The following is a 26,359-nucleotide window of genomic DNA, read 5'->3' as shown; positions in this document are numbered from 1 at the left end:
TAATTTGAAAAGAAAGAGATGTTAAAAAGTTGCATACATCTCTAAATCTTGGTTCATCTTGTGACATAGATCTACTGTACAGAAACAAGGATCCAGTTTTGCAGCTAACCCTTTGATGTGGTAAAGAAGCATAAAGACAAGATATCAAGATTGATTGATTTCATATCTGATATACCTAAATAGAGTCTGTACAAATACATATTTTTACATGTGTAAATCCACATATTTGGATGAAAGGAGGGATTTTTCTCCTGGAGAAAGAAGCTGTTGTTGACTTTTTCAAAGGTCTTGGAACATTTGCTATTTTTAAATTTTTTCATTCTTCTTCAGAAGGACCAGATGGTGTAGCAGCTAATTCTGTGACTGCATGCTTACATTTAGTTGAAAGAATGGTAAAAGCAAACAATCCAGTTTGAGTCCATGATGGGACCCTGTTCACCTAAGATGAGAGGCTGCTGTGTTACAGTTTTATTCATCCTGTTTTGTGGAATCAAATAGCAGAGTAGAGTTAATTTTCATTGTGGCCAAAGTTGGAAGAAAAGTAGCACAAGTAGTTTTTTAGTTAAGAAGGTGTGATGGACCCTATAGTATGACCTGCCTTCAACTTTGGACATAGAGAAATAGAAGGAAAAAAAATGAGAAGTTTCCTTATAACTCCTTTTTCCTCAGAAAAAAACAAAAATGTCTTATGTAGCACCATTTGACTTTTTGGGAATTTTATATTACATTGTTCCATTTTTTTTGTAAAGTCGTAAGTACCTCTTTTCCTTCAACCCAGATGGGTACTTGGATTTATTTTTCTAGGTGGTAGGTATAATGTTAAACTGAAAAGGCTGGGACTCGTAAATTTCTGCAGTTGGAAATGAACTTTCTCATCAGTAAATGGGTCTATCTCAGAAACAATGTTCCCAATCCTGTGGTTGTTTCATTGTAGATTTAGAAAAAATTCTGGACCTGAAAAAATTCTCAATAAGAAAAATAGTTCCAATAAAAAAAAAAAAAAAAGAATACAAGTAACAACAGGTGTTGGCGAGGATGTGGGGGAAAAGGTACACTCATACATTCTAGTGTGATTACAAATTGGTACAGCCACTCTGGAAAGCAGTATGGAGATTCCTTAGAAAACTTGGAATGGAGCCACCATTTGGCCCAGCTATCCCACTCCTCGGTTTATGCCCAAAGGACTTAAAATCAGCATACTATAGTGACTCAGCCACATCAATGTTTATAGCAGCTCAATTCACAATAGATAAACTATGGAACCAACCTATGTGTCCTTCAACAGATGAATGGATAAAGAAAATGTGGTTTATTTACACAATGTAATGTTACTCAGCTTTAAAGAAGAATGAAATTATGGCATTTGCTGGTAAATGGATGGAACTGGAGAATATCATGCTAACGGAAATAAGCCAATCCCAAAAAACCAAAGGCAGAATGTTTTCTCTGATATGCGAATGCTAATTCACAATAGGGATGGAGGCTAGGTAAGAATAGAGGTACTCTGGATTAGGCAGAGGGGAGTAAAGGAGGGGAGGAGGTATGGGTATAGAAAGAACAGTAGAATGAATTGAACATTAATACCCTATGTGCATATATGACTACACATCTGGTGTGATCCTACATCATGTACAACCAGAAGAATGAGAAGTTATCCTCCATTTTTGTATGATGTGTCAAAATGCATTCTACTGTCATGTATAATTAATTAGAACAAATTTAAAAATAGAGAAAACATTCTATTTTATATTAATTTCACTAAAATAAAATATTCGGTGATATAAAGGTAATATTTTTAAGTTAAATTTTTTTATTTGTTCTAATTAGTATATACAACGGCAGAAAGTATTTAAAGGAAATATTTTATATAAATTCTTTTTTATTCTTTCCTCTTACCACATCTGTAAATTCTAGAGGTCTAAATCTTATGAAATTTTGCACCTTTCCAAAAGTTGCATGTAATAAACACTTTGTAAATATCCAAATTAAATTGAAGATATGTGTATATATTATTTGAAGTAGAGTGTATTATTGTTTCAAGTAATATATATGTAAGCATTTTCCAACATTGTCAAAGAAACATTACAGTAATTTTTTATTCTCTCTGTACAAAATGTAATTGGAATAGTAATGACTTGTAAAAGTCATATTATGCACTTACACTAACAAAAAAACAATATTTCAAAATAATACACAATATGTAGTAATAAAACATGATGTATAAAAAATAACATATTATACATTTTCATTTATTATACTTAAATATTATACATTTGAATAGGTAAAATATATGATGTATAAAAATAATTTTATGTATAAAATTAATATAAATTATTTATAATAATCATTAAGGTGTTAAATATGTGATGTATAAAAAATGGTATTTTTAATTTAATAAAGGGAATAACTAGACTAATTCTATACTACTTCGTTTGAAAATACAACTGAGAATATCACCTAAAAAACAGTACAGAGATCAAAGAAAATATTTTTTAAATAAATTGAGAAATTAAGAACAGACTCAGAAGCTCAAATATACATTTAATAGGAGTGCTGAGTTAGGAAAGAAAGGAAATGGTGAAGAATGCTCTACTAGAAGATAATGGCTAAGAATTTTCCAGAAAGTTGTGACTCCTACAGAGAGTAAAAATGCAGATCATCATTAAAGAAGATTCTGAAAAGCTACAACAGAGAATGACAACCAGACTGACGTAGACTTCTCATTAGGACAACTGCCAGAAGAAAATGGAGCTATATCATTAAAGTGCAGAGGGAAAATAACTACCAAACAGCATTCAAGAGTGACAACACACCAAGAACTTTTTTAAAGCAATATGAAGACTAAATGTATTAAAAAGACAGAGACCCTTGCCAAAAGAGCCATTACAGGATACACCTTAATAAGAAGAAATGTGAACCCTGGGGAAAGGGCAGGGATAAACAACGGTAAGCAAAGAAACTGATAAAACGTGTGGCATTTCTAAATGCACATTGGCCATAAAATAGTTTTTAAAGTTACATACTTGAAAGCAAATTGGAATAAAAGTTCTAGACAAGAAAAATACAGGTTTGGAAGGGTGAAGTTTGGAGAAAATTCAAAGCATGCTAAGGAAATGTGATCAGTCCAACAGAAAATAGGAAAAGAAGAATAATAAAGCTAGATGTGTGGTAAATTAAAAACAGAATAAGATGATGACAATGGGTCCAAGTATATCAGTATAGAACTGAAAATTCAAGTCCGTATTGAGTTTTAAAAATCCAAATTTATGTTGTTTACATAAAGAGAAACACATAAAACAGTAAAACACACATACACGAAGATGAAAAAGAATGGCATAAAAAGGGTATTAGAAGAGACAAAGAAGAAAATATTATAATAATAACAAAAAATATAACAGTCTTAGTCATGAGCAGAATTTAGTGTATTTCTTTCAAAAACCAATATAATTAGTGAAAAAACACCATCATAGTGAACAATTTTTAACAACTTGTTTAACAAAGTTTAACCTGTATCTAAATATATGAAATTTGCATCCAAAGAATAGTGCAGTCTCTTCAAGAATACATGGAATGATTACAAGTAGTCAAAGAAGCCGCAAAGGAAAACTTGACAAATTACAATGTTCCAAATAACCTTTTGTGTGTGTGTGTGTGTGTGTGTGTGTGTGTGTGTGTGTTTGGCACTGGGGATTGAATCCAGGGGTACTCTTCTACTGAACCACATCCCCAACCCTTTTTGTTTTTTATTTTAAGACAGTGTCTTGCTAATTTCCCAGGCTGACCTCAAACTTGTGGTCCTCCTGCCATTAATGAACCACAGCATAAGACAAAAAGTAGCAAAAGTAAATAAGTAAATAGGCCTCTATTCATTTGGAAATTTAAAATAAATAAATAAATAAATCTCTTCTAAATAAGCAATGCATTTAATTACAGTATGGGTCTACAATCCCTCACTATCTCCAAGTTCAAACGCTCTGAAGATTCTGACCATTTTTTTTAATAATTCCTCATTCCTTGCTCATGCTTTCCATTCTATTCTTTAAACATTATAACACCTTCTTTTATACTACTCATTCCATAATTTTCAAATCTTTGTGTGATCACTTCTTCCATGTTCTATTTCTGATGGATCTCATCACAAGGTTCGTTTCTACCTAGACCTTGTAATTTTAGAAGGTGACCTCATGTTTGGTCCAACTTAATCTGACAAACTTTATAGAATTTTGGATTGAGAATGGGATCCTTTAGAGCAGAAGTTGGCACCTTTTCTGCAAAGGGCCAATAAGGAAACATCTTAGGCTTTTCAGGACTATGTGGTTCCTGGCACAATGAGCAGTCAAAAACAACATGCAAAGAAATGAGCATGACTGTACTCCCATACAACTTTATTTCCAAAAACATGAAGTTGCATAAATTTTATCATTATTTGGTGGGCTATATGTTGGTCCTAGTTGCACCTGTTTTGGGAAATTTAGATTACCATACTGCTTGAAGCAGAACCCTTTGTTTTTAAATAACTTCCTCTCTTAAGCATCAAAATTGGAGAGCGGGGGTCTGACTGTCGATCATGCTTTGATTTTAATAACCACTCAAATGCAATTGGCAGGAGGAGGCAATATGAGGATTCATTTGTATATGTATTTTTTTAACTCTTCTAAATTGGAGTGAAAATTTCATAAACTCAGTAACCACTACTGTGTCCTTCACACCACTAGCCAAATTTGCACTTCCTATAGTAGTCACCATTTTGAATAATGTTGCCACCCCTTCCCCCACTTACCTAAGCCAAATCTGAGGTTATCTTTAACTCCTTCTTAAATCCCCTTCATTAAGCACCAACTCCTTCTGATTCTACCTCCTAAACAGTCAAATCTTTCCATCAATTTTAGTTTCAGGCCTTTATTATCTTGCCCCAGACGACTTGTATTCAATTGTCAAACAGTGAAAGTCTTCCCCACACACTTATTTTGAACAAATTTTAGATCTCAATATATAAAACAGAAAAAAAAATGCTCCAGTGGAAGGGAAAGAATAGATTTCAGAGCCAATCTGTATGCCCTCAACTACTCCTTTGAGATGACTCTCAAGGCTCTCTGAAGCCTTAAGATCTTTTGTTGAATATATATGTTCTGAACTAGTGCCTTAAATCTCCTAAATTGTGCCAAATCTTTCCACTTTATTAGGTCTTTCCCCTTGCAAGTTTATATTCTATTCCTCTAAATTATGTACTCTTCTAAAAAAATGTTTTTACAAAATTAAAATACAGTGTTGGCAGGTTGGTTAACTGGACAGGAAATGTTTTAAATGTCTGTGCTCTAAATAACCCAGAAATAAACTTAAGGGAAAAAAAGGATTGGGAAAATATTTAAAAGATATATCAGAAAACTATTTGTACCTATGGTCTATGACATTCTCTTTATAAGAAATAAAACTTTCTTTCTAAGAAAGCAAAATAAACTTTCCATTAGAAAAAGGACACAAGAAAATTGCAAAAGAAGAACTATAAGTGGTTAGAAGACACTTAAAAATAAATACAAAACTACTGGAAGTCAAGAATATAAATTAAAATAATGGAAATACTTCATTTTACCTACTATGGTAGAAATCTCTCTTAAAATACAAGGTTCAGTGTAAGCTGTAGAAAAGACAGTCTGATTACTGCTGCTCAGAGGACAATTTGGTACAAATTTCCTGAGAATGGCAGCAGTGTGTGTCAAAGGCATGAAAAATGGGCTTGCCCTTCTCCCTGAAACTTAACTTTAAAGTTTCTGTCCTATGAAATATTCAGATGTGTGCAAGGAGTGATGTATAATTATAATTGCCACATTATTTATGATATTTTAAAAACTAGAAATATATCTAATATCCAGCAGAAGATGGGCTACACAAAAGGTTTAATCTTTCATTAGGATGATAAACAATCATTTGTTAATGTTTTGAAATATATAAAGCCATTGAGAAGTCTTTACCACTTACTACTAAGTATAACAAAGTTCATATAATATGATCTCAATTTTATTCAAGTGCAAATATATATATAAATGTCCCAAACTCTATATATACGTATATATATATGCATATATATACATTTGTATATTGCATATGCATTGAAATGAAGGATATATACTAAAATGTTAACAAAAAGTTTCCTCAATGTAGTGGGGTTATAAATGATCTCTGTGTGTGTGTGTGTGTGTGTGTGTGTGTATAAATCTTGCTTTTCTCATCTCAAAATTTCTGTGATAAACATGCATTATTTTAGTAATTCTCACAAAATATTTTTTGGTTAACTTCTACAGGAAACTTTGACTAACAACTCCTAATAATTACTCCAAACTTACTTCTGTAGTCTTCATCACATGTCAGTCTTCCTACAAAACTATAAGTTTTATGAAAGAGGGTTTGTATGTCTTTTGGCGTGAACCTTCAGTGCCTAGAATAGTACCTAGCACACAGTGGTGCTCTGTTTGTTGGATTGAACTAATTTCAAAGTACTAGACATTTAATTCTCAATTATCTTTCATAACACTGAAATTATTTTTTAAAATGCATAGCATTTGATTGCAACTTTAGGAACCCACGACTTACATAAAAATTGCATTCATAATAGCTGATAAATTATAACATTAATGAAAAGTGATAACAATGCAAGGTACATAGGTGCTTGACTGATCTGATTCTACTTGAAGAGAAAAGGATAAAATAGACATCTTTTCTCATAACACCATAGGAAGAAGACAAAGCCATGATAAATTGTAATATATTCATTCATTCCAAGAATGGGTATTGAGAATTAAAGGTCTTTAGCAAACTTACTTTACATTTGATGTAAATAAGAAACTGTCACATCAGAGCATTCAGAAAGCAGCAAGGGAAGTTTATTGTAGAGCTGGGAAGTAGCTCCCTTCATCCATGAGGAAAGCCAGATGTCCCCTCCTCTATACTGCTACGTTCCTGCCTCTGACACAGCATTTTCCCCACTGAACCGTAATCTATTACTCCAGGTATGTCTGGCTTTCCCACTAGATTGTGACCCTTGATCATCTCTATTATCCTCATCACCTAACATACAGAATGTTCTCATTAATAGTGGATAAAGGAATAAATGAGCAGTTATTAAAATTCCCTGCATCAAGAAACACCTCAAGGGGCTGGGGTTGTGACTCAGTGGTAGAGCGCCTGCCTTGCATGTGTGAGCACTGGGTTGGATCCTCAGTGAAAGAAAAGAAAAGAAAGGAAGGAAGGAAGGAAGGAAGGAATGACCTTGAAATTATATCTCCTTAAACACAACAGAAAAAGAATGTTGCTAGGTGTAGAGGTACATGCCTGTAATCCCAGCAGGCAGAGGCAGGAGGATTGCAAGTTCAAAGCCAGGCTCAGCAAATTAGGAAGGCCGTAAGCAACTTACGGTCTCAAAAATTTTAAGGAAGGTGGGGGAGGACTGGGGATGTGGTTCAGTGGTTAAGTGCCCCTGGTTTCCATTCCCAGTACCAAAAACAAACAAAAATGTCAATGCATTACCTTTTAGGGATTACATTCTTCCCACCATTCCCACTGTGCTCAAACTGGTCTGGCAAGCTTGTTGATTTGGTCGGGAAGGTAATTTGTCTATCTAGAGTTTTCTTGGGTGCCGAGGTTTCTGTAGAATAAAAAGCAAACAGAAGTGAGTTTTCTTTCAACTTTTTACCAAGATAAATTTTCACAATAAGACATCTACTCTCTTATTTTTAAATGATTGTCCCTTGCCCTGTTGTGGTATTTTTTAAAAATGCTTTTACTGCATATATGCAAAAAGTACTGCTAGGCATTTAGAGAATATAAAGAGGTGAGTCTTTACTCTTAAATATCTCAATAGCGAACAACTTTAGAGAAAAGTAAGATAAAAACAAAGAAAGTGAGAGCTCCTTCTTGCAGAGACTTTATTACATAGTGACAGCACTAAGCACTCTACATCATTGTGTAAATAGCAACTTAGGACAAGTATACCAGATGTCTAAATCCCAAACAAACAGTGCAATGTTTAAGGTTCTGATATGTTCAGAGAAGAGAGAAGCCACTTCAGAATCCGTGATAAGAGATGTTTTTATATAGGAAGTGAGATGTCACTGTGAAAAGGGTGCTAAAAGTTGAGAAGGACTAAAATGAGCTCAAGAAAAGGAAGGGCATTTCAGGTTGAAAAAAAAGAGTGAAGAGGAGGATACATCTGGGGAACAACAAGGCATACTAGGAGAACATACACAGGCAATTCTGCCCAAAGAAATCTGTGTAGGGAACAGAGGGGAGTAGTAGGAAAACAGAATCATGTAAATAGTAAGCCACACATTGAAAACTGACATCCACAAGCCAATGTTTACCCATTGATATGTTTTGTTGAACCCAATCAGACTTTTTTGCTTCAATAGCAATTAGTTGTCAACATTCAGCAATTTCATATCAAAGTCAGGATGTTTGCTTTTCTTGAAAAAAATCAGATTTGATAGCACTTGTACCACATTTTTACAAAGCAACAATTTATTAAAGGAACAGTTCTCAGGGCATGGGTTCTAGGAACCTTTCAAAATGTTTTCAAGTTCTCAGATTGTCTTCAAATGCTTCAACCAAAACAACTTATTACAACAGATTAAATGCATACACAGACAGAAAAATCCAACTACCTTCTTCTGACATTAAAGTGGTAAAACTGCCACTCTTTTTTTCTATAAAAAGTGTTATTTAAGCTAATGTGTTTCCCTGTCTTCTTCTATAGAGCCCAGTTCATGCATTTGTTACCTACCTGGGCCCTGCAGCCATCTGAGTTTTTATGCCTACAGAGATATAGAGATGACAGTCTAGGAGCCTGAGAATCATGGGATCTAAGACACATAAAGTGGTTAAGTTGAAATACAGGATTCCAGGAATAGAGGTTTGTTAGAGAAAAGAATACAGTGATTATTCATGGATTTACTGATTTACTTTGGGCATGTGAGTTGCTAAGCAATGTGGCTGGGCACATGAGCAGTACAGAGTGACAGATTATACCCAGAAACCACTGACCTACCTCTGACATCTTCTTTGTCTGACTGGTCTTTCAACTTACTCTTCCTTTGTCTATTCTCTCTACCTTCTTCTGCAATGGTCTCCATAGGTGGTTTGTTCTCTGTCTCTTTCAGTTCAATCCTAGGAACAAGTCAAGATGTTTGTCCACTACACTGGACCTGGACTCTCAACCACAGCCAGCTTGCTGATTCTGAAAAGAGCCCTCTTCCTCCTTCAAGGGAGTGTTTTGATTTGCCGAATACATATCATGGACCCACTCTCTCTGAGGCTAATTCTGACAGCCAACGAAGACCTGGCCCCACTATACTGTGGACTCGAAAGCAGCTTGTGTATAAAGAAATTTCTTTGAAGGCCTCAGGTTAAGTTTTTGGTTTGGGTTTCAGTTTGAATTTGTCTATGTTCTTTTTGGTTCTATAACTAGATATTATAAGGGTGATACAGTGAAAGGTGGTTGTTGGATAACTTGAAGGCAAGAAATCACAGCAGGTAGACAGTGTGCCCTAAGCGAAGGACCTAAAAAGGCCCACTGGAAGGGAAGGTAGTGTTCAGTTTGTGTGTAGTCATAGGTGCTTTGGTCTCAAGTATGGAGCACTGGGCTAGAATTGGGGCTATGGTGGTACTCTAAGTAAATCTGGGGGCCAAACTTCACATATGTAAATACCAACACAGCATTTTGAGTATTTGAGTCTTCATGTCCACTTCTAGACTCTCAAATTGATAAGTGCCTCCATCTCTGTTTTTTCACCCACTGCAATTATTTCCCTCCTGAAGTGCTTAAGCCAAAATATGGCAAAGCCAGATTTGCCTTCCAAATCAATCAAAATAAAATGATTTTGAATTTATGTACTTATTTCCATTTTTATTTCTAGCATGGCCCTTCATTTGTTGTGTGGCTATTTCACCTACAGGATGAGGGGGTTGGACTGACTAAAGGCTTATTCTGGCCATCATCTTAGTTCTTAAGAGGTATGTGTCACATGGCTCTTCCAGGAGGGGGTTGTTCCAAAACAACAAATCAAGAGGATATCACGGACTAAAAACATATGAGAAAACACTAACTCTGGAAAGCTGGCTGTTATTTTTCACCTGAAATGCACAGTAGTTAATGTCATAGCAATTAAGATTAAGAAGATAATTAAGGGCACACAATGAACGGGTGATAGCCACACTGGAAATAAAACTGAAGCCTCCTGACTCCCATTCTAGTGTTCTGAATAGTGTACACCATGTTGCTTCAGCTGTTTAAAGAATTTTTAACTAAAATTAATTCTGTATCTCTATAAAGTGGAGGAAATTATAACAGTTGCAGTGAAGAGTAAATACGATAATATTGAGAAAGTGCTTAATGGCATCCAGTAGGTGCTCTATATAACTACTATTATTACTATCATTATTCTTACCATCATCACTATTATAAACACTGTTGGCAGTAGACTTTGAAAACACCCACCATACTCCTTGGGTAAAGCTGTTCCCTTTTTTTTTTTTTTTTTTTTTTTTTTTTTTGCAGTGCTGGGGATTGAACCCAGGACCTTTGCTTGTAAGGCAAGCACTCTACCAACTGAGCTATATCCCCAGCCCAAAGCTGTTCCCTTTTCTACCATATCTTTTCAACCTGTTTAGTAGTAAGGACAAGAGCTCAGAGAGGAGATGGGCTATACTGAGGGAAGAGAAAAGCAAAGGCAGAGGAAGTAGGGGAATAGAGGGAAACCCAGCAGGTAAGAGGGAAACCCAGTAGGGACTAAGGTTGGTGGGTTCAGAATTTCCAGGGATTTGAGAGTAGTTTATAAAAGAAATATTCTAAAGGTCTACTGTTAACTACTAAAGTGTATGCAAGAAACTCTTCTTTACTGATCCTCTTGGGAATTCATTGTACTTATATTTCAGTATGCTACTTCTTTATTTTTTTAAAACCTCTTTATGGCAATTCCCTTCAAAACCTTTTGTAGGCTACAGCATTCATTCAAAAATAATAATTTTATATGTTATTCTATAATGTATACATATATATGTGCATTAAAAGAAGCATGAGCTACATAGGTTGAGAAACGCTGCCCAGTCAGAGCAACAAAAGAGCAAAGAGAGTTGGTGCCTAGAGAAACCCACAAAGCAAAGTACTCACCTTGGAAACGCAAGGACACTGCCAGGCCGCCTCTTCAAGGCCTCTCTGCTGGACAACACTGAGTCCACAGTGTCAGGTCTCTGGAAAACAGAGGGAAGATTATACCTGGACTCTGACCCAGGACAGGCAAATCAGAAACTACAGGCTATCTCCAAGGTGAGGCTACCATGATACTCTATGGTTGTTTTGTTTACTGTTTTGGAGTCCAGAGTTCAAATATCTAGTGAGGAATAATTTCATTTTCAGAGAAGTTACCCTGGTTATTTGCACAGCAATTCCACTGATGCTGCCTTTTCTCAAACCATCTCCTCTTTGGAAATTGCTTTGACAACTGACAGTTTCTTTTAGAGATCTTTGAAGGAAAAGTCGACTTCCTGAATCTATGGAGGAAATTTTGAACTAGCTAATTCCACCCCTGACCCAAACAACTCTAAAATTAGACAGTTTAGAAAAGGGTTTGTAGTCAAGTGGGCTCATGTTCAAATCTCTGGGCTAACTGCTATGTGACCTTGGACACGAGGTTTGTGGGGATAATAAAAGGGTCTAATTCATAGGACTTTCATGAGGAACTCTACGTGAGTGTACAACAAGCACCCAACAAACAGCAATTGTAATTATTACACTGTATAATAACCACATTATTTCATCATCAGTTTTTTTTTCAGTCCTGGGGATCAAACCTAGGGCATCACAAATGCCAGGCAAGTGCTCTACTACTGCACCGCATCCCTAGCTCCAAAAATTATCATTTTTGAATGAATGCTACAGCCTGTAAAAGACTTCAAAGGGAATTCCCATAAAGAGGTTTTAAAAATAATCAAAAAGTAGCATCACTGAAATAAGTACAAAAGCTCCCAAGAGGACTATTCTAGGATAGTACTCAGGTTTAAGTTATAGGACATTTGGAAATAAAACAGGCAGCGTTCATAGAATTAATGAACAACTTATAATTCCCTAATTACATGACTTCAGTCAAACTGGCTGCTTTACAGACAGACTTCTCAGCTCCTTTAACATGCTTACGGGCTCTGGGCCTCACTGCTCTGTGCCCATGAGCATGACTGATAAAATCAGCAGTTCTCAGTCTGCTTTGGCCTCCAAACCCTTTTTTCAAAGAATAACTTCTCAGGACTAGTTCTTTCAGAAAATGTTCCTTAAAAGTTATGCTTCAGGGGCTGGGGTTGTGGCTCAGTGGTAGAGCGATTGCCTAGCACACGTGAGGCACTGGGTTTGATTCTCAGCACCACATATAAATAAATAAAATAAAAGGTTTGTTGCCAACTTTAAAAAAAAAGTCATGCTTTGGAATTCAAGCCAAGTAAAAATTTATCTTCTCTCTTATAAACATACAGTGAAGCTCTAAAGTTCAGGAGAATCCCTCAAGGTTAGAGATGAGCTAGCCACTCTGGTCTTGCTTATAGATTTGTAAATCTTGCCTCATGTTTTTGGGGAAATGACAGGGTTTTTTTTCGTGTGTGTGTTTCTTCTTGCTACACCCAGGCTGGCATTCCTCTTAGCAATCCTGTATGAAACCAAGTAGTGCAGAAAACACCAAAAGGCTCGTTTTGCACATTCCCATCTCCCAAATCTCCAAACCAGAGCTCCATGAAAGGAAAAATAAGTAAACTCAGACATTTTCATAAACTTTCATTTAAAAATCAGGCTTTTGCTCTCTGGGATTCTGTGGTAATTCAATTTGTCACGTCAACTTTGTTAGTTCCTAAGGAAGTACATAAGACACATTAAGCATTCATTTCTGTTGATTGACTTTAAACTTTTACTGCTATGTCCAACTTAGCATGAAGGTCATGCCAGATACTTAATTGTTAACAATGATGATGCCAATTGCAAAATTTCTTCTATGTATGGCAAATTAAAAGCGAAAGACACATTCCTAGGACTTGAATTAGATCTTGTTATAGACATTAAAATAAGAGAGTATATGTAGCAAAAACTAGGTGATGAGGAAGTCTTGAGCTAAAATCCCAGAGCCACCACTAGCACCCTGACCTCAGATTTCCCACATAACCTCTGTCTTCCACTTTTCTTACTTGTAAATCAGGATGATCATGCTATAATGCTGCTTTTATAATGTTTTGAGACAAATGAAGTAATACATGTAGAAGAACTTTTTAAATGATAAGGTGCTATAAAATATCCAGAATTATGAGTTTCTATTGCTGTTTATATTCCTTATTTTGTACTGACTCAAACTTAGTCTAAAGTTTCTTTGCCCTTCTCATCTTTTTCTAAGAGAGTTAATAATCTATTAACAGGCACGTCCATAAACTTGGAGAAACTTGCACTTAAAACTTATCAACATAAGTTTTTCTTAATGATGTGACACCTATATGATTCAGACCTACTGTTGGGAGAGGGCTTAGAAGAAAAACATTAATTTACATTTGCTAGGGCTTTCATCAAAGTTCCACTTCCATCCATGGTACAAAGGAAGTCCTTAAAAAATCTCATCTTCACTCTGCTATCTTTGATCACGAGGACCCCAATTCCTTTGAATGTAAACTCCACATGTTTTTTGATAGAAATGGATCGTGATAAAAAAAGCAATGTCTCCTTAACACATCCTTCCACTGTATCCCTGTTAAACGGACCTTCCAGGGATATCATGACAAAATTAAGTGGAACAACTGGGATATCACCTAGAGGAGAAAAAGACAGTTGACGTGGGGAAAAGGAAGTGGAGATTACAATAAAGACATACCATGGATATTCACAAATAATTATCTGATTCTACTTAGTGCCAGTAATAAAATTGTCCATGTAAAACATTTATTTGTACCTAATGTGATATTACTGAAGACAACTAACACAACAGGTTAACACAATTTTCCCAAAAAGTACAATGTTTTATCCTCAAAATAATAATAATTGGCTTTCTAAACAGCATTCTAAACAAGTTTTTGTTTTTTCTCTAGGAGACAGCAATAACTGCTCATCTTCATCAGAGAGTTTTCTGAAGTTTTCAGCCCCCTTATCTTTCAGGCCATGCTGCAACAATATTTGCAAACCTCCTTCAGTTATCATGCCAGTTTAAAATGATTATAATATCTACAAAGTTTGTTTTGAAAAGATAGATTCACTAGAAGTTATCATACAAATGAAACTGGTTCTTATATATGTAACTGGGAGATAGATAATCTCTGACTGAATGATTTGCAGAAAGATTTTCTTCGCTAATGATCCCAAAAATGACATTGCAAAGGAATAAGATTATAGTTTGAAAGGAAGCACAGGATCTATTTGACCTGAAGAGATGCAGGAGCTATGCAAGACCCACCAGTTAAGAAAAGGGGTAAATAGCAAAAGAATCAAGACAATAAAGTCAGAGAGATAATAACAAGGCCCACTGATGGAAGAACAGGACAGAAACAAGATAATAATACTCTAAATGGTCATTCTGTAAGCAAGACCCTTCAAATGTCCAGTATTGCCAAGTGACAAGGGTTAAAAGCTCTGCAAGACATAAGCTTCACTATACTAGTGACTACATTGTGTCTCCTGCACAATTTAACAATAATTATATTCTATCTCCCTCCATTTACTTCTGTTTTTAAACATAAGCCATATTTCCTGCCTCTGGATCCTCCCTCCCACTCCCATTGCCTCTCTGCACTCCTGCGGCGCACTCATCTCCCTGAAGACACTGTCTCTCGTGAGGGACAAGTCAAGGGATACCTGCAAGTCTCTCTCCTGACCTCTCTGTAACTCCTGACGCCCACACTCTCTTTTTTCTTATATCTATGGCATCAATCTTGCTTCTCCAGTTTCCTTCTCCTTGATCTCCTTTGCTGGCTTCCCTCCTCTTATACTCCTTATAATACTGAGGGTTTGGGGTTTTGTTTGTTAATGTATATATTTACTTTATAGTATTTTGTTCTTATCTGTGTCTTCTAACTTTACATCTTCTCCTAGGTAAATTTATTCAAATCTTGATCTCTGCTCTTCACCTTTCCCCTAAGCTCTGGAATCACCTCTACCTAAATATTCCTACAAGAATCAAAACCTAGTATGTCCGAAAGCAAACTCACTGTTTTATCCACCACCTGCCATTCTCCTTTCATTTCCTCTGGTGGTTAATGGCATCAGCATTCATCTGCTCTCCAACCAAGAAACCCGTCTTCCTAAATACCTTTCCCCCTCTTGCTATCCACTTCTCTTAACCAGACTGTCAGTTCTACATCCGAAATGTCTCAGGAATAGAACCCCTCATTTCCCTCCTGATGTCACTGCCTCCACTCAGGCTTTTACCTTATTTTACCATAATCAAAAGAGCTATCTTCCCAAACTAAAAACTGGACCAATACTGAAAATTCTCTGCTCAAAAACTCTCAAAGGTTCCCAGTGCCTACAGGATGAATTCTAAAGTCCTTATCACACAACTAACCCCTAGCTGCCATTTTTATCTTACTTCTCTCCCTCTGCTCCTACACAGAAATACCCATTACTTCCTTAATGGGCTTCACTCTTTCCCAGATATTATCACTCCTGGACTATCTTCCCATCACTTCTCTGCTGGCAAAGTCCTACTATCACTTTTTTTTTCTTTTTTCTTTTTCTTTTTTTTTTTTTTCTTTTTTTTTTTAGTACAGGGGCACTTGGCCACTGAGCTACATCCCTAGACATTTTTGGTTTTTATTTTGAGACAGGGTCTGGCCCTGAACTTGTGGTCCCCCTGCCTCAACCTCCTGAGTCACTGGGATTACAGGCACGCATCACCATTCCCAGGCATCTTTTAAGGCTCCTCACATGTCATCTTCCAAAACACCCTTATCCAAGCAAAGCTGGGCATGTTCTCCTCTGGGTTCCCGTAGCACCTGATCCCATTCTGATCAGTGCTGCTCCCTGGCTCTGGTGCTGGGGATTGAACCCAGGACTTCTTTCATGCGGGGGAAGCACTCAACCACTGAGCTACATCTCTAGTCCAGGGCTGCTTTTATAACACTTAATCATACAACATCATTTGCTAGTATACTTGTTAGCTATGATAACATCTTAAACTCTTCAAAGCAAGAACTACATCTTACTAATCATTAAAGACCAGTATATAAATTTGATTAGTTATCTGAAAAATAAATGATAAGGAATCCTAACTCCAAAGCTAAACTGTAGACAGAAATGTTCTTTTGAACATCAGTTCATTCATTCATTCCAAAATGTCTTCACCTTCTAAAAAAGTTAAGTAAAAATCTAAACTACTTTTTCTCACTGTATTACAGTATCAAAGATGGAAAATAAGTTTTAAATCTAAGGTACCACATTTTTTGCAAAAAAAAGAAAGAAAAAATGACTTTATATTCAATTCCTTTGGTAGGTTTTTGATGAAATATATTTCTTCTGTTATAAATTCTAGGCAAAAAGTAATTTTAAAGTTCATCACACCCACTGTTGTGAATATATTCACTACAGTACAGTACAGTGTGTTGGTATTTGTTTTTCCAATATGTAATTTTCCTGATGGAAAATTTTTCTGAAAATTAATATTCAGGGAAATTCCAGCTTTTCACCTCTGCCTCTGGGGATAAAACACATCTGTTTATCCATCTCTGAGTCTGAGGCAGGAGGAGATAATAAGGGAGGTCAAAAAGAACACAGCCAGGAATCAAGAAGGAAGCCTCAAAGCTTGCTAACCAATCAAGGCATGAAGCCCACATGCCTGGATAAGTGTCCTGAGGCAGGAATTATCTGTTTTGTTTACCATTATAGCTCAGGCACCTGCAACAAGTTTGCCCTCAGTAAATGTTTGCAGAAGAAAGAAGGAAGGCTGGTTTTGAGAGTTTGGGAAGGGTACAGAAGTTATGCATGAACCATGGAATTATTCAACTTCTAACTTTTAAAATTTTAATAATTTAAGTTACATATGATAGAAACACATTTATTTAACTTTTTCACAGCTAACACTGATTCTAATTCTGCCAACTGAAGACCCTAATTAAATTTCTCTTCATTATAACCACTTGAAATTTCTTTGGATCTGAAATACAAATAAGAGTCTATACAACTCTGTGACATGGCTTTCAGATAAATATGCCTTCACGTCACATCACTATTCTCATAGCTGCCCCTTAAGTTACTGGGGAAAACACCCTGCAGAAAGACTCTATTATATTCTCATCCCATCCCTACCAAAGGTACCATGTGAAATGTGAGTTGCTCAAACCAGAAACCAGTAAAGCAGCACTGGCCAAGCTTTGCTCTTTCATTTTTATCTCAGGTCAGTAACCTTTTGGAAAAGCCTTAAATACTAATAGGATTTACCAGGAGAATAAACTTTGTTTTGTACGAGTCCATGAGTCTGCAATAACTTCTCTGCCATGATAAACACAGGCCTCTGGATTAGAATAAACTTGTTTCCCATTTCAAGCTTTTGTCTGGTGAAAGTGAAAGTTCCAAATCCTGGAATATGAACTCCCTGAAAGGAAAAAAGAAAGGTGGGGGAAGCAACAAACATAATTCATTGAAGGAGTAAAGAAAAATAATCCTACTGTATCCAACACGCATGAAGAGAATTTAAACTTAGGCTTTAAAAATTAAATGGTCCCTACAACCCCTTATAGCTGTAGCATTTTATGACTAAATAAATTTAGTCTAACATGTAATATATTGATCCACGATGTTTTTCAGACATCAGAGCTCTCATCTCCTATCATGAAAAGGCTGTGAGGATTATGCAAACTTGCATGGAAGACATAGTTTTTTAAAATCTATATGTAAGATTACTCTTGTCCTAAATTGGTATGACTTTTAAATTTTAATCATTTTCCATTTAAGAGGGTATGAGAATATCTGCTTCTCATTCTTTCAGATTTTTGTCCCCCATTTAAAAGCAGACAACCCAGCATCCAAGGCATATGCTACTATGTAGTGGTCTTGGCTGACAGTAGCAGATGCTTTTGGCTCTCAAACTGGGTTTTCTGTCTCCAGGGAGAAAATATACATCTAGGATTACAAACTCAAATGCCTACAGGAAGCATGAAAGAATGCAAAGTACAAGTAGCCAGCCAAGACTCGTGGAGGTATGGAGTGTAGGCCTCATCAGAAGGGAACACCCCATTGTGGGCTCAAGCCATGTGTCACCTACAGTAATAGAAGACTGCAGTTGTTAGATCTACTGATTTTTCGAGAAAAGGGAGGGGAGAGTTCAACAATTTATATAAACTCTCCAAATTTTAAGTGATAAGTAATTCAAATTCTTAAACCAAACAAAATAAGTTTGAAGGGCAATTCAGCCCAATGGCTGTAACAAAGTTCCACAGCCTCCTTGCTCCCTCCAAGCTCCTCCCAAAACCTTTGTCCAGTTCCATGGCTTCCAAATCCAAGTTGACAGGAGGAAATAGTCTACCCTGGACAAAGTTTCTTATTTTTGGCAAGTTTTGTTCCTGAATGTCTTCATGTATTTCAAATAAAATCCATTCCCTGAAAGGAGGCAAGACAAGAAACATTATATCCTTCCACAGTTGTGTGGGAACTATCAGGTCATAAACAGAACAGGCCTAGTTTTACACAAACCCTGGCTAATCAGCATTATACACTGTATCACTAGAAGAGCAGGACTTAAAATTTTATTGCCTGGGGGAAAAAAATCCACATTTGTTAAACCTACTATCCACAAGCCCTAAGTGTGAACATCACAAAATGACAGCAATGAAAGTTAACTGGGTGGCTCTAAAGCCTACTCCACCACTCCCAGCAAAATTATACAAGACTACGTAAGAAAGAGCCTTTGGATCCCTACATTAAAAGTATAATTCCTACCTTGTGCAAGGTTAGCTGCCGTTCCACAAACTCTGAAACATTCTCCCAAATAGTAGAGACTTCTGAAATTCAAAGGAAACCAAAATACTTTATGTGAGCACCCATGTGATAGGATCTTAATGCTAACAAATAAAAGTATAAATATGAAATGCAGAACAAATGACAGTAATTCTTAATTAATTTAGAATTAACAGAAAATAAAGTCATTCTCCAAAGTTAGTTTGCCTGGTCACTCATCCTCACCCCTTTAAGTTCCAAAGGTGTGATTTTAATAATAATAATAATAATGGTAATAATAGATTTTGATGAAAACCTTTCTAGAATAAAGGAAACTCAGTCACACATTTCCCTTTACCTTAAAAAATGATGTTAACCAACCATGACCTAGCTTTTTCTCAATGACTCATTCAACAATTGCTCATTAAATGTCTATTCTGCTATCTAATTAATATGAAAAGTTATTCTTGTACAACTCTATAACATGGGAATTAAGCCAAGGGCCACTAAGTCAGGAATGGCTGTCATCTGTGTGCTAACCGGGTCTATACTTCTACTTTTGTTAAAATCTCCAGTCTGCTTTTCATTCTCATTTTTCACTGTTAAATTGCCAGCTGTCACTTTTATCTACCGCTAGTGTTCTGTAGACTCCCTGCCCAGTCCTAATTCACTGCTTCTAGTCTGCTATGTTCTGGAAACAAAATACTATTATGTCTGAACTAATATTTTTTAAAAACAGACCTTGGGAAATGGCCCAAAGGTCTTGTCTTTAAACTAATGGATAGATTTTTCACTATCAATTACGATCAGAAAGAAGCCTTCTATGTTTATATTTTTGTCTTGTGGTTTTAAAAAAAGCTATGGTAGAAAATTGGTAAGTACCAGTAATTATAATGTTAATGTGTGATATATGCTCTGGGTATGTTTTAAAACATGGAAAATTATGTCTGTTGATATATCCATTTCAAATATAGTCTTGTGCTTATTAAAGATACTTTCTGATGAGGAACTCTTCACATATCAAGAGTACTATGTTTTAATTCTCAAAGTAGAAGATCAAGAAAGGTGGCATTCACCAGAATGCCACTTCGGAACATAGATGAAGTTGGTGACAAAAATCCAATTCTTTCCCTACTTTGACAACTGCTTGATTGATTGGTATCATTTTTTTCCATACAGGTTTAAACCACTAATTAAAGCAGGGAGATTGCAATCTTTTAATCCTAACAAATCAAGGTAATAAACAGTTTTATTATTATGCTAGGAAAGAGGCAGATTTATTGAATGAGAAGTAATAGTTATTCTCTCCTGGGAATAAGTTGGATGTTGGAAACAATCACCCACCAATGAAACCAGGGCTGTATACCACAGCGAGCACAGGGGTGGAGATTCTACCCTTCTTCTAAATCATGGGAGTGTAGTTTCTATAACCAGGTGCTTCCCACACTCCTGCCTGCACCTATAGCCAAAGAATTCTACTGCTGGCTGCTAAGGACTAAAGTCTTTCAATCAGTCTCAACTGTAATACTGGGTTGAAATTTTCATTCTGTCTAAAAATGTCATTAATTCACTAATAAAAATTTCAATATCCAGATTTACTTAGAGAATTTTCCAAGTTATTAAGTCAAAATTTAAAGTTTAGATAAAAAGTCTTTCATCTAGACATGACTTGCAGCTCAGATTTCAGGAAGCTAACAACAAAAGAAATGATTTAATTAGGGCCAAGAGAAACTGTATAGTTTGCAACCAAACCTCAATGAAAAGACTTAACTAAGCTTAAGTTTTTCATTTGTAGGATATATTTAAGTCCATCCATAATATTTTACTCCATAAAATATAATTGGAAAAGTTATACAAAAGCAGAGTTAATCGATTTAACTGAAATTTGTTATTTTTCACTGAACAAGAAAAGAAAACACGTGTATCACTCCCCTTAAGAAGTTTTTGACCCCTGTAATTCAATTGAGATAGATCTGTAAATCACATAGATGGAGATTTGTTCTTACACTCCAAATTTTCAGAGAGGACAATACTAAATCTCAAAATGAAAAGAATCGCAATTCAATCTAAAAAAGCAAATTAAATAATATATCGCTACTTTTATATTTTAAGAAAAGCTGAGTTGAATTTCTTATTTGTTTTAATCACTGAAATACCAAAAATCACTACTATAGAAAACTATTTCTTACATATACCTTCTGTATTCAATTCAACCTTCATTTTACTTCAAATTCTACACATTTTATGAACTCAAACTGGTTTATTTTCAAGCACAATGACAAGTATCTTATCACTATAAAAATGGACTAAGCATTCATTATATACATTGAAAAATAACATTTGCCAGAAGCAGATCTTAATATCAAAAAATTAAAAATATCAAAAATTAAAATATGATCCATCTTCTAAAATTAAAATACTGATGTAAAAACAGAACAGAATATTCAATAATATTAAGTACTATGTCCCAGAGCATAGTGCAAAGGAAAGAGTCATATGCTGCATGTTAGGCCTAAGCCTTCCTGCCTCTGTGGAATTAATGGTTTCACTCAGTTCAAATCTATAAAATCATAACAGGGCCTTTTAAGCACTATAATTACATAAAATTGAACTTTGGTGAAACACAGAAGCAGCTGTAATACACAATGAAAAACATATGCAATGATGAAGTTCATTCATATTTTGCTGAGGCTTACAGTTTATCCTCCTCTCTTTATAATACACCATTTGTGAAATATTATAAACAGATATTTGATTTCAGCTGTCATTCATCCAACAAAGCCCTTGCTGAAGTCACCACTAGTTGATTGTTCATCTTTTCTGATCCCCTCCACCAGGTCTGACACTGTTGATCACTCCCTTCCTTTAAGCAAAGCTGCTTTTGACTTTTATGACATACTCTCTCCTGAGTTTCCTCCTATCTCTCTGGCTATTTCTTCTCAGTCTACTTTGCAGGCTTATCCTCCTCAACGATGATCCATTAAATGATGAAGGTTTTCAAAATATGACACTAAGCTTCCTCCCCTTTATATGTTCTGCTGAAGCATTCACATTCATGATTATTCCCAAATGTTTGTTTATAAGCCCAGATTCCCCAAGCCCCTCTTTAAGTTTCTGAACTTGTGTATTCTATCCAACTACCTACTTGGCAGCTCACAAAGGCCCTTCAACTTGCCCAAAATCAGGATCCTTGTTTATAAGAAACCCACTTTAAAGACATAGATTAAAAGTAAATGCATAGTATATATGATATGTCAAAATATACTCTACTGCCATGTCTATCTAAAAAGAAAAAATAAAAATAAAATAGTGCTGAGTCAAAAAAAAAAAAGTAAATGGATAGAGAAAAATAGATCAGGCTAACACCAATCAGAAAAAAATAAAAAGTAACTATTAATTTCAGACAAGAAGATTTCAAACCTAAGAAAGCTATAAGGGATATTATATAATATATATATAATATATAATAATATATAATAATGAGGTCAATCATTCAAGAAGATACAGCAATCCTTAATAAGCACGTTCCTAACAACAGAACATCAAATTATATGAGGCAAAAACTAAAAGAATTGTAAGGAGCAAAAGACAAATCCATTTTCATGGTTGGAGATTTTGAATCCCTTCTATCAGAAATGGACAGAACTGCCAGGAGTCAGTCCCAGCAACTCGAGGTTCTGGAAGGATGGGTGGAGTCGACACAGAGGAACGACAGGAACCCCTGGAGCAACTTGAAGCAAGTGCGGCTCAGGTTTATTTTAACTCTTCTTTTATAGTATTAAGTAGAGCAGGATTAAACAAGATACGAGTTATAGAGAAATTACCACAAGATTCATCATTAACCACACTTTCCAGCAGGTGTCTAACACATAGCAGGTACCTTAAGGTCAACTCTCTATATTTACTTAAAGTTACTCACATAAGCATATTACAGGGAAAGATATTTTCTTCTTCTCATCCTACTGGCCTTTGTTTACCCTTTGGTGTCAGACCTATTGTCAGCATAATGACTCTATTTTGTTTTAAGCTAATTTTACTGAACTGCTAAGCAAAACATGCACTTAATCTTTAGTTCATATTATTGTTTTTGATTTAACCTTAAAGGTCTACTCTATTACCTAAACAAGCTTAGTTAAGACTGTTAGGTTATTTACTGCCAAACAATCATTGTGAGTGCTTAATTTTATCCTATTATTCTTTATGTCATTGACTTATCCTCTACCTAATGTAATACATATGTGAGACCTACACCAGCATAAACTACTCATAACTAGTTAACATGCAGTGAGGGCATTTGATCTTAAGATAATATTTTTCTAGTTGTTTGCGTATGCTGTTTCTTTGTTCTTTAGTCCTATATTTCCAGGGTGGCCCTTGAAGGCCAAGCCTTTGAAGGAAGGACAAATATTGGACATTTGTCCATAGACCATTAATATTAGTTATTCATTCACCATTTTCATTGTACACTCCTGTGGGAGGTGGGTCCTTAAACTTACTCACTTAATTCCATCTAGGTGGATACCACAAACATCCCCTAATCTTGTAAGCTAAATTGGGCGGTCCTTGCACTGTGGGGACAACAAGTCTCCTGTTTTGTTTGTCAGGTTGTTTTGCTGGTAAAGCATTAAGTAGGGCAGGTGTGGTCAGCATAGGAGCAAGCAATTCCTGTAACTGTAGCTTTCTGAAGAACCCCTCAAACTCTATACTTACAAACTTATGTGTGACATTGGTACATTTTTTAAAGCATTCCTCATCCTCCCCCAAGCTCCGCAGACTCATTGATGTTAAATTCTTATCACAACAATCCAGGGAATATGATTTGCAGTTGCATAGTTATAGGTATGATAATTACAAGAAAACACCCAATCCCTAGGAGAGATGACAGCGGCAGTTTCCTGGAACGGTGGCCTTGCCAAGCCCTTCCCCAGGCTGGGACCTTGTCAAGCAGCATGGCAGAAATAGTCCCCGCCACAGAACCAGCTGGATGAGGTGGCACACATCTATAATCCCAGGGACGTGGGAGAATGGGACAGCAGGACAGCAAATTAGCAAGGCCCTCAGCAATTTAGTGAGGACCTAAGCAACTTTATGAGATCTTGCCTCAAAATAAAAAACAAAAAGGACTGGAGATGTAATTCAGCGGTAAAGAGCTACTGGGTTAAATCCCCAGTACAAACAAACAAAAAGAAAATGAGCCACTACTACACACACCTAATAGAATAACCTAAATCTAGAATGCTGTGATAACAAATTCTGGCACTGATGTGGAACAACAGAAATTTTAAACTAATTAATGTTGGAATGCAACATGGTACAAACACTTTGGAAGTCATTCTGGCAATTTTTTATCCTCTTACCAAATATTTTAGCAATCATGCTCCTTGGTATTTACCTGAATGAACTGAAAACTTACATCCACACAAAATCCTACACACTAGATGTTTTATAGTTGCCAAAACATGGAAGCAACCAAGATGCCCTTCGATTGTCAAATGGATAAACTGTACTGCATTTAGGTAATCAAATATTATTCAATACTAAAACAAAATGAGCTATTAAGCCATGAAAAGATATGAAGGGAATTTAAATGTATATTACTAAATGAAAGAAGCCAGTCTTAAAAGGCTACATACTATATAACTTCAACTATATGACATTCTGAAAAGGGCAAAACTATGGAAACAGTAGAAAGATCAGTGGGCGCCATGGGTTGGAGATTGGGGTAGGGATGAATAGGCGGAACACAGAGGACTTTGAGGTCAGTGGGAAGCCTCTGTGTGACACTATAATGATGGATACAAGTCATCTTACATTTGTCTAAACCCACAGAATGTACAACACCAAGACCGAACCTGATTATGATATACCAATGTAGGCTCATCAGTTTTAAAACAACTGTACCACTCTGGGAGGGGATAATGATAACCTGGGAAACTATACATGCATGGGGACAAAGCAGGTGGGAGATACCTCTGTAACTTCCTCTTAAATTTACTGCATACTGAAAGCTATTTTTTAAAAAAGACTTAAAAGATTTAGAGCTGGAGGAGTAAACGAGCAGCACAGTGGCACAGTACTTGTCTAGCATGTGCAAGGTTCTGGGTTCAATCCCCAGAACTGGGGTGGGGGGACTTATACATCTATCTCCTCCTTGATAGCACTTTGCTCAAATGTAAATTTAAATTTATTTGTGTGATTATTTGATTAATGTGTACCTTCCTCATTAGATTGTAAATTTCAAGGTTATTCATCAACATCAGTTCTTTAGTGCTCAGCACATAAATAGGATTTCAAAAAAGTGTATACATATATATATAATTTATAAATATGGCAAATATTTTAAGTCCAAAAACCATTATCTTTAATACTTCTCTTAAAATTATTTTGACAGGAAAAATTAGGAGAGATTCAGGAGAAGAGAAAGAAGAGGCATTCATTAATATTTATTGTGTCTCCCAAGATTTGGTTAAAACCTAGACAACATTTCTAAGTTACACTGGTTTGATAATAATAGCTTCCATTTCTGGGGGACCTTTCTTCCAAAGGACTCCTATGGCTTATATAGAGATCACACAGTCTACTTTGGGAAGACTAAGAAACTATGGTAGAAACAGACTGTGTTACTACTAACCAAGGTTGGTGAGTCTTCTATGAAAAGCTGCACAGGTCCCTTTGCAAACACTTATCCAGTATTTTTTTTTTTTTTTTTTTAATGATCATCTCATTTTCTTTAACACAATTACAAGATGTCAAGGACAGCAAAAGCAACTGTGCCTTTGCATGAACTCTGAAAAGGAGCCATCTAAGGTTCCTGTGTTTGCTCTACATTTTTCCCTAGGTAGCCACAAGGGCTTCCATCTACCCCAGTAGGTGAAATGAGATGGTTGTTTTTATCTAGCATTTGTTTGTGCTAGTCCACTAGTTAAACACTGAATATGTATTATCTCGTTTAATCAAAACCTTCAGCTGCCTCCTTCCCCTGCTTAAGAAAGTCAATTTAAAAAAAAAAAAAAAAAAAAAAAAAAACTGCCTCCAGTCATCCAACCCTGGCCGATGTGATGACTAGCTAGTTGACAAAGTAACCTAGCCACGCCAAGTCGGGCTGGAGCCAGGGAATAGAAAAATAAGTATTCCACCTAAACTACCACCCCACGCCCCAAAGCAGGTGAAGGTCCAGTCTTCAGAGCCCCCACCCCAAGCCGCTTACCCTCCTGGCTCAGCGAGGGCAACGTGGGCAGCACCTGCCTGCTCAGGTCCTGAAGAGCAGGAACGATCGTGTCCAACATCTTCAGTACCCAGTCAACTCGGTACTGGGCTCTTGATGGGTATCTTTTCTTCCTTCCTTATATGGAGTTTGCACCAAAGTGATTTTCCCACCCTCCAGCCCTTTCTCCCCGGAGCTTAGGATGTGCTTTAAAAATAAAAATTTCC

At 36.1% G+C, this 26,359-nt stretch overlaps 1 protein-coding gene across 1 annotated transcript in view; it reads right to left on the bottom strand.

The window, feature by feature from the left end:
* Ccdc81 (coiled-coil domain containing 81) overlaps positions 1–26,291 on the bottom strand; it is a 44,621-nt gene extending 18,330 nt beyond the window's left edge. Inside the window, exons 1-7 of the mRNA XM_047518375.1 lie at positions 26,136–26,291; positions 18,932–18,993; positions 17,435–17,588; positions 13,562–13,818; positions 11,159–11,238; positions 9,038–9,156; positions 7,522–7,639 (exon numbers count right to left, since the gene is read on the bottom strand). Coding sequence (XP_047374331.1) covers positions 7,522–7,639; positions 9,038–9,156; positions 11,159–11,238; positions 13,562–13,818; positions 17,435–17,588; positions 18,932–18,993; positions 26,136–26,214 — 869 coding nt within the window. The 5' untranslated portion in view covers positions 26,215–26,291. The remainder of the gene's footprint in view (positions 1–7,521; positions 7,640–9,037; positions 9,157–11,158; positions 11,239–13,561; positions 13,819–17,434; positions 17,589–18,931; positions 18,994–26,135) is intronic.
* Between the last annotated feature and the right edge of the window lie 68 nt (positions 26,292–26,359).

This window comes from Sciurus carolinensis, chromosome 11 (genome assembly GCF_902686445.1).
Source record: "Sciurus carolinensis chromosome 11, mSciCar1.2, whole genome shotgun sequence".
NCBI lineage: Eukaryota > Metazoa > Chordata > Mammalia > Rodentia > Sciuridae > Sciurus > Sciurus carolinensis.
This window is presented reverse-complemented; position numbering and strand designations above follow the sequence as displayed.